At 33.9% G+C, this 10,160-nt stretch overlaps 1 protein-coding gene across 7 annotated transcripts in view; it reads right to left on the reverse strand.

Moving 5' to 3' along the window:
* LOC132552741 (organic cation transporter protein-like) overlaps positions 1–10,129 on the reverse strand; it is a 31,515-nt gene extending 21,386 nt beyond the window's left edge. For 2 of the 7 annotated variants that reach the window (XM_060216941.1, XM_060216937.1), the window contains exon 1: positions 9,959–10,084. In XM_060216941.1, the coding sequence (XP_060072924.1) occupies positions 9,959–10,050 (92 nt within the window). In that variant the 5' untranslated portion in view covers positions 10,051–10,084. The other 5 variants (XM_060216936.1, XM_060216935.1, XM_060216940.1 and 2 more) reach the window with 5 other exon arrangements.
* Between the last annotated feature and the right edge of the window lie 31 nt (positions 10,130–10,160).

The following is a 10,160-nucleotide window of genomic DNA, read 5'->3' on the forward strand; positions in this document are numbered from 1 at the left end:
TAGTGACTAAAAAATCCCCGGACAGGAGGTCATGAATGACAACGATCAGTCAATTAAGTATTTATACACATAGAGAGTACTGAACGCTGGTGTGTGGACACAACACATTCGTATAGGTAAAAAAGTAGCTATTCATTCTGTAGGTCTACAACAAATCAATCATTTACGACATCTGATAAATGGCAGTAGAAATATAGGATACGTAATCCTTATATGGATAATTCCTCTTGACTAGATGATAAATTACTGAATATTGATGGCGGTACTCATATTTGTTTGCCTTTGAATCAACTTGTTATCATATCAATGTTGCCTTGAGTGGTTTTTAACTCCTGCTCTCGAATTCCGCATATGCCATGTTTTAACGACGATAACTTATTCTGATTTTATGAGTAATTGTTCCAGCAGTGAATGATACAATGATAATATCACGATAGGTAGAGACAAGGTTAAGTGAAGGTCATATATGTATATATTGTTAAGTATGGAATGACAAATGATATGTAACCTCTCATTAACAAAGTTTTAACTTGATTTAACTGCTTTAACAAGATCTGATATACCTTTGGAATACTTACTTAATACTGAAGGCACTATGATTAAATGAATGAACTGAATTCAGGCAAAATTAGAAATCTATCGCTATGAATCATTTCTGAAATTGTAATTTAAAACTCTGCTGTGTAAGACATGTGCCAATTGCACGCACACTTTGTTACACACGTATGTCTTCATTTCAGTTATGATTATATATTTTCAAATGTAGCACAAAGGTCACAGTTAAGTTTACAGGGTCACAAATGTTGGTATGATAGGAAAGGTCTTGTCACAAGGAACATACATGCCAAATATGAAAGCCCTATTTCTAACGATGCAACAATTCTCGGCAAAGTTAAAGTTAACAACAGACAAACAGACAGCACAAAAGCGATATACCCCCGATCTTTCTTTCCGGGGTGGTAATAACCTTCACTTTAAAAGATTACCAGAATTTTGTTTTATTATTATTATTTCAGGAAAGCAATACTCCTTACATTCGAAAAGTGTGAGTTAACATTGCAAGCTTGAAACCTGTCAATGTGAATGCACTTGACAGGTTATTTACATTTTGTTCTGTGTTTAATGTTCACCTGCTGAAGTATACGTTACATATGTTTTCTGGCCTGAACGGTTATGGTTTATTTAGTTCCGACACTCTAAATGATGTCACATTCTAATTACCTATGACATATGCCGTGATGAATGTCCCTGAGAACGCCATACCAGCCAGGAACCTGAGGATTACATAGGCAATATAGTTGGGGGCCCAAGCCAGACCTAACGACGATGAAAACAGCAACGCCATTGCCACATTGATGGTCTTTTTACGGCCAAGGCTGTAATATAAAGTATTAAAGTAAGTGGATCATGAAATGCATCTGTTTTTAATTCTGGCGTATTTGTTTTTTTTTTTTTTTTTTCTCTCTCATGCAAAAATGTAAATGCTTAACTTAAAAAAAATGATTTGGCAGCTGCACTATTTGCTTACTTTGTATATATCAAAATCAACATTCGAGAGGTGTCGCTCTTATGATCTGATGAAATTGAAATGGTATGTTTATGGTCAGGTTTCACGGCATATGAATGTATGTCGTAATAACAATGTATCGCGTTTTCACTCGCACATAACAATTACAATGCCATAGACATAGTAGAGGTCACATTACATATGTTACCAAATCAGAAATATGTCTTACCCGTCCGAGAGGGAACCGAAGACTAGAGCGCCAACCAAAACACCGCCGAAGAAAATGGTCTTAGCTGTGGAGACTTTGTAGTGATTATCACATACAAGATCATGCTAAAACAATAATACAATTCCCAATTTTAAAATCACATTAAACCGCCATTGTGACATGTTTACGCAATAATATGTTAACCAGAATACATTAATTCAGTGATATCTTGTAAAAATATACAAATGTAGCCAGTCTTTAGTCGTTTCATATAGTAATGTCTATAATTATTTTGTACTGATATGAAGAACGTTGTGATTTTTTTTTATCTTTATATGATTTTCTTTCTTTTCAAAATCTGAAAAGGCCGAAGTGGCATTTAATACCTTGTGAGTTACTATAATGACCATGGGGACTACGGTACATCTAGAATACCTTTTACATAGCTGTTCCGTCTGACATTGTAATTGCGCTGATGGTAACCAATTATTTCAAACCGGAATAGATGCAATAATATTTTTGAAATGTTCTAACGTCTTCAATTAAATAATATAATAATAAGTGTGTAAAATTTCTTACCTTTGATACAAACGTTTCAAAGAACTCGCTATCGTCATACACCCATGACGTACACTTCACAAGCGTGGCATTGATTGGATGACTGGAGTTGTCGAACGTTGTACTTGAGGCATTAAAGCTGTATACGTGACACTTATCATATAAAAGAGATGTTCCATCTGTAGAAGGTGGAATATACCTAGCCACGTACTCTTGGTGTACTGGGTCTTGAATGGAGTAGGTGTCATTGTCATATCCGGGAATACTGCATCTGATAAGAATAGAATGGAATGTAAAATAGGATTTCCGTTGTACTAAATGAGAAAAGTTAGAATTATATAATGAAGTGTTGATGATTCTTTGAAAGTATTTGCTATTGTTACCGATATTTACATAAATGATACGAGCGAAATTATATTCCTATATGTAATGTTGTGTTATAATAGCGTTGTCAATCCCTCAATAATTTTATTATTGACGGCTTATGCAGAAATGCAAATAATCAAAAATGATTAAGGTAACTGAGCATTTGGGTTTTTTCTGCAAGACATTTTGCAGATTAGACAAAATGTATGAGACCGAGTCTTATGCTTTTTTTTTATTTCTATCATAAGGTAAGAATAACATTTTTAGTGTATAGATATATTACAATTATTAAACGGTCATATCTGTATAATTTATATAAGAAACTCACAAAACCGATATTGGCATGCTAACGTTTTATTTCAATAAAAATGTAATAATTTTATTTTTATGGAAAACATTTTATCGAAACCCATCCCCCATTCCCTATGGTGATTTTTCGTCTGACGTAACAAATCGAGTGTGTTCTCTTACAATAACTGTTTTGAAAACTTGAAAAGACATATTTCAAGCATAATAATTTTACCTTATTTTAATTTTGAAATTATCTATTTAACTGATATATTATATATACCCAAGTACAAAAGTCAGTTCACGATATCTAACTGTAAACTATTTCTTATTAATAGTACATGTAACATATAAGTGTTTAATCGTTGTCCTTGATAAGTAGGTTTTTTACAGTATTAAGCTGTAACAAATAAAATAAAAATGCTGGTTTAATATATAACTTTGTTTGTTACACATTAATGATGTACGACGATCAGAAAATTATAAATGTTTATTATTTATTTTGCATTGCTAGTTCAATACAATGTGTGACAGGCAAGTTCTTGCATGTGCAGACAAGTTTAGTGCCAAATTTAGTTTACACGTGTGTGTTTGTCTACTTATAAGACTATTGAAACACTAACATCAATGTAATCAATGTTTGAAGTTCTTAATCTTATTGCAAATAAAAACTGTCAGTTTCCAAGCTTCAAATAATTGTATGTTTTACCATCAAACGATTTGTTACATAACTGTTTACATATCAAAGCATGTTCCCAAACATCAATTATATCAGCGCTTGTGGAACTAATATTTGTTAGCTTGGTTTCATTGAAGTAGTATAATTGATAAGTGTTGTTCAGACTTTCTTTTATTGGACATTATATTTATATTGTGATAAATCTGATATGGTTACTTACCTGTGGTTCGGTACTCCCAGTAAAATCACCGCCGACGTCATCACAATACCACAACTTATACCAGGAATACATATCAACACAAATATGATCTTCTGGTAGCGTCCAAACTGACCGATCTTCTCCAGAACTTCGTCCAGCTTCATGACGCCGGACGTCGGAAACGTCTTCGGGACAAGGGATTCTAAAAAGTATTAGCAGCTATTTTGCATTAAGTGGATAGTATTTAATCACTGTTATACGTTTGTACTGCGTTACGGTTGATAACAAGTGGCAGATTGGCAGATATACCTCTTGACCGGTCTCAATATCTGTTACGGTATCGGGTCATATCTTTCAAATACTTCTTTAGCTGGGTACACTATGATGATTATACACTTTATCTTGAAATCGTGCCCCAACTGCCACCGAAAGCGTGGATATATGTGAATTTAAGTTCGTTCATGTAAGGTATACATAATAAAGAGAACGTTACGTGAGCCAATTTACGACCTAGATGGCATTCATCCTCCCTACTATCCCACCCGCCTGTCACAGTTAATCAGGGTTAACTCTCATTACCTCTTTGAAAACGATGTAATGATATATGATGTTCCGACGTGGACTTCTTCAAGTCAAGAAATATCACTGCGGTAGTTAATCGGGCAACTGATAATTATATCATCTTAAAGTGTTTCAAGATGTCAACTTATCTCAGAATGATATATTTCCTTTACAATACTTTAAATATAATGTACAAGTATGTTATAAAAACAAATGACAGCAGCATAGAATTCAAAATGTCATCTAACCTACACAACCTACACCGGTGTTAAGTAAAACTGTACCACATCATACAACAAATATATTCATATTTGTATTATTGTATTTTTTCGAAATGTTTTGTTGTCATGCCTAACAAATCATTAAGCTGTTTGCTATAACGAAAAGGGTTTAAAATTTGTATCGAAGTGGTTTTCTTGATTTGATTTGATTTTTGTTCGTCGCTTTCGTTTTTCTTTCGATATAGAGTCAAGATTTGTTTAAGTATATAACCATAAACATAAGATAATTATCATATCGATGCGTCAAATGTAATAATTTTGGCATGAACATAATACATATCGATATATTTTACATGTATAATGTTCATAGCATTTGGAAGTATTGTGATTATATTTGACATTTTAATTCGACAAATTATTATTTATTTTCTTAGCTATAAGGTAAAATTGAACTTCAAATGTCTTAATTGTAACTTAATTTATTTTACAGGATCATTTGATGTTATGGAGATACATCAATACATGCTGTTAATTATTAATTTGAGCCACGTTTGACATTGTCTACCAAAGTGATGATCATAGGTAACTTAGTATACGTGTCAGTTCTCAAATGTATAATACAATCAAAATATAACTATATTGAATAAAAAGCAATAAAAGTGATTTCCATATGAAAACATATTCAAGGTCTAATGACGATGCTGTATATTTTTCTGTGCTATACTGAATAGCTGTCATATCACCGTGTGTAGAGCCTTTTGTTAGGCAGCAATGACAATGATCCACCATTAATGGAGGTTATGGATGTCTCAAGCTACGTTGATCAACAACATTTGAAAAGTTCACTTCTAAATGGTGATGAGAGGAGATGTACAAGGTACGTTAATCTGGTTTTGATTTCTTTAATTTAATCACAAGTTCATCCTAAGGGATGGCAACAATGATCCTAGCAGGTAATTACAAATTCCTTTAACTTGCTCTGCAAGCAAATGTCAGATTGCAAAGTGTAATTTAATTAAACGAGTGGGCAGTCAATCGGAGAATAAGAGTAATTATCGGCCGTCATATGACAAATTTCCCTGTCTGAAGTAATGGAGAGAACTAGTGGAAATGACTGACCAGAATCTAGAAGGAGATCCCAGAGAGTGAATCTTTATCATTCCCTTTCTTTATTAATTGTTTATTCATTATTCTAAATATTTAACTTATGTTGTATAACTTATCTGATTAGAATGCATGAAATATTTGAAAATCATTTTTACATGGCTTTGATGTATTACACAGTCAAGTGTGTATTTGAAAACTATTAATCAAAACATCTGTTATCAAAATGTGGGATTCGCCTTCTTGATAATTCCATGATGCAATACCATATCAATAAACCTGTCAGGATAAGACATATCACACAATCTCTAAATATCCCAGGATCTCAGATTTCAAGTAATTCATCAGCATTTAGCAGCAGACAGAAAATATCACAGAACAAGCAATATCAGTGAAAATCCAAAGCAGACGGAGGTTACCTAATACTGGCAAAAGTGTACAAGGATAAATAACAAAGTTGACCCTAAATACACCGCAGATGAATGAAAGAATTCGGCGCTGAGAAACAAATGGTAAATGATGAAAAGTTTCACAACTGTATAGCTAAGGAAATGAAACAAAATAAAATTTCTACCAACAAAGGAATCAGCGGATCTCTTCTACGCGTTGACCATTGCCCATGAACATGCACCAGTTACAACAGAATTGGATTTTTTTACAATTGATCATTCAATAAGTACATGAGTTTTGAAACGGCTATCTTACCTTGTGTCTCGATGATTGGAACAACTTGCACTTGTAGCCGCAGTTATATTGCGCGTTAACCACGATATCTGACCATCAAAACAACGCACTTGATAGCCGCTTGCACACAGAGAGTGACTTTGAGGCTAATATTTGGCTTATAACTGGGTCAGTGTGCGTTAAGACAAACTGATTCTATCGCTTGTAACATAAACAGTAGCCAGAGCATGGCGATACGTGGACGTGTATATGTTCGTAAATATATAGGTCAGTGCACGTTCCGGACAATTAGGAGTTAGTAGCAGATTTGGATGGTAAATGAGAAGTTCGAGAAACTGAATGGATACATTGTTCCATACGTTGTACTAATATTACTTTAGTATGTACAATGTACCTACATTATGCCAATGTTTTTTCCTCTTGTCAATACATTATATACAATATACTGTCATTCCATCCATGTGCTTAATTGATACAATGATAGCATAATATTCTTACATACACCATTTCTGATTTACAGGCATTATACCAAGTGCTTTATAATATTACACGACATTTCACAAGTGATATCTATTGAAACTGAACAAAAACACTATATGTATAATATACATGTATGTGAACGCAACAATGGCATTATACGAGAACACTCTGTTGAAAACTTACTGAAACGCTTTTTAATGGTGCATTCAAATGATTTTTTCAATATTCAAGTTATTTAACGTATGTTTGAACGTATCATTGATCAATGCTCAATAAATGTTTTAATCTTCTTCACAACGGGACCTATCAAAGACTAAATAATAATGCACGCGCTAAAAAAGTAACCGAAAGGAGCCTCAGAGCATCACACCCATCGATTATATAATACCTTTCAGATAGAGTGCTGGAAATTGCACATCCTGTCCCAATATCATGATAAGTAACAAGTGATCAATTTTTTTTTTTTTTAAAGACAAATGCTTTTCCTTAATGTTGCCCTCGATACTGTCACAACATTGGCATTTAGCTGAGCGTTCGTCAACCAGGCTTCGGATTTGGTTCCCAGGCTGAGACATATGTGAGTCTTAGAGATGGTAGTTTCCACTCACTATACATTGTTCAACATTGTGGTATTATGTAATACGCCTGAGATTAGTGGCCTGATGAGCCTTCGACTGTGTACTTCGTTGTGATAGTACTACAGAATCGGAATCAGGAGACTTCTCAACGAGGCTTGCAGGAATTTATCTTATCCTCCCACAGACAAACACATTCATCACAATACAGAACAAACGCATTCACCCAGCATACAATAGGTGCTGTCAGGAAATGATCTTTGCTGCTGATAAGACGATAAACAGTGATAAAAAGAAAACATTTTTTTCATTTGACGATAACGGGAATAGGCAGAAAAAGTCTCGGATACAGTAAAAACATTTCGGAATCAAGAAAAACATACTTTCTCGGTGGTCTGACCGAATAACCAAACATTGTCTGGGAACTTTCCGTTCCAAGACATATATAAGTTGAATTTCTTCCTGTCATACGTTTTCCACCACTTTATTTGAAATCATAGAGAATGCCTTTTTGAAGCTATATTTGTGCATCGTTTAATATGAAACAGGTTGATTCAATAAGTGATTTTCACTGAAACGTAGGATTTTACCCTCATGCACAGTGCTCTCGTGGAGTCTTGTGGTGAAAAGACTTACACTATGACTAAGAAGACCAACCTTGTATGCTTCATTGGTGATAAAGTAACACTGAAAATGGGTTATTCACATTGTAATTTTGAACGAGAGTATTTTTAAACTAGTAATGTAATTGGAAGAAAAATGAAAGTACTTACTCGAACAAAGCCGCATCTTTTCAAGTAGGACAAAATTCAGAAAATACGTTTTTGATGTACACCGACAGTCAAGTCAATAGTTTAGTCATATTTAGACAATTAAACAATCGTATCCGAAGAAGTCTTATCTTTCACTGCTATAAACAAGACAAGAAGGCACAAATTGCAGATGCAATATAATTGCGATCTTGTTACGTACATAATCCTCATAACTATTGTTTTACATTTAGGACGTACGTACTCTTATTGTGGAATGTTAGATCACAGTCATGGACAAACTTGTATGTTACACGTCTAACATGCATGCACATTCTACATGTGTTACAAATTCCACTGGAAATCTTCCCACATGTAGTTTCTGTAGTGCAAGCAGGAGCTAAGAACGCTTTCTCAACAGCTTGTCCTAATATAGTGGAATGATCAAGAAACTATACGATCTAACAATACTATAAGGATCCGCACCAACAATAACAGTAATGAAGTTATGAAGGTTAAACAGATACATAAACTAAAACGTCTACCGTTATTATAGACCAAGATATTGTTGACTTATTTCATAATGTAATATCCTTGCATTTATAATATATGTGCTGAATTATGCAATGGTTTTCAATGCCAACAAGTATACAACCGTTAGCTTACCATATAATCAATAGAAGCACTGTTAATATCAAACTCCACTCTATGTATGTAAACATAAAATCTATTTTCGATAAATCCCGTCTAAACATAACTTGTAACAACATTCCGAAAACTTACCTTTGCACTCCCTAACGCCATGCTTTGGTACACCAACTTTCAGATATATTTGGGGTACATCAACTTTCAGATATATTTAGTCATATGTCAGTCAGAATGCGTCGCAGCTGACTAACCCGAAAAGTCTTTTGCAAGAAGTGGAATTATATTTGTTTCCAGGTTCACAATGATTGTTCTACTTCGGTGATAATTCGATTTTTAATCATGGTTTGATACCATCCCTGATTCACACGATTTCTGGACATCGTTATTTTTGTCAAACTCTATGTATATGTTTTAATTCCCTTATTATTTCATACCTGCTGATTGCAGTCATAAATTGTTTTTTAGAGTTGGCATCTCTCGGATATATGTCTAATTTCTATGTTGATAGTTATACTGATTTTTGTGCTTGTCATAAATATAACCACAAATAGCAGCTACACATATATTCGATAAGCCGATCTATGTTAGTACATTTCCTACACAGTTAATCTAAATATCGATAATACACCCTCAATTTGATTGATGAATAAATTCGTAAACAGTATTCTTATCAACGGTGACATATCAAACTAATGCATTTTAGATTGCAAATGCATATTTTTCAAAATTTTCAGATATATGAACATTGCGACATTGATGGAATTTTGGGGAAGTGAACTTCCCCCATTTAGATTTTTACATTTTTATCGATCATTTCGGTTTCTTTAGGTGCTTCCCTGGTTTCTAAAGTTAGTCCTAAGGATCACTGATGGGCCCTAAAAGGATGAAACAGTTGTATGATGCGGTGTAATTCATGAGTAGACTGGACTAAATCAAAGTCGAATTTTACATTTACATTTGTGTATTCTTCGTTTGTCGTATCATGCATACCTTGCGTTAATTAATTCGAATAGTTGCACGGTTCATTAAATACATATGAATTTGATGAAATGTTCCACATTTACAAAACATTGGGGTCAGTGCATCTCCCCATCGTGATTTTGACTTTTCTTTCGACCAATATTTATTTACCTCAGTCGCCTCCTAAGTTTCATAATGGCGCCCGTAGCATCACTGACGAGTCCTGGAAGAACGAAACATCTGTGTGGTGCAGTTAAATTCATTTTTTGCTCAAAGTCAAAATTTATAGAGAAATCAATTGCATAAGAATCCTTACTACTTAGATTACGAACTATACAGCCACATCATAGCTCATATGGAACTGACTGCTCAT

This window comes from Ylistrum balloti, unplaced genomic scaffold (genome assembly GCF_031769215.1).
Source record: "Ylistrum balloti isolate Yb309-2 unplaced genomic scaffold, AGI_CSIRO_Ybal_v1 Utg370274, whole genome shotgun sequence".
NCBI lineage: Eukaryota > Metazoa > Mollusca > Bivalvia > Pectinida > Pectinidae > Ylistrum > Ylistrum balloti.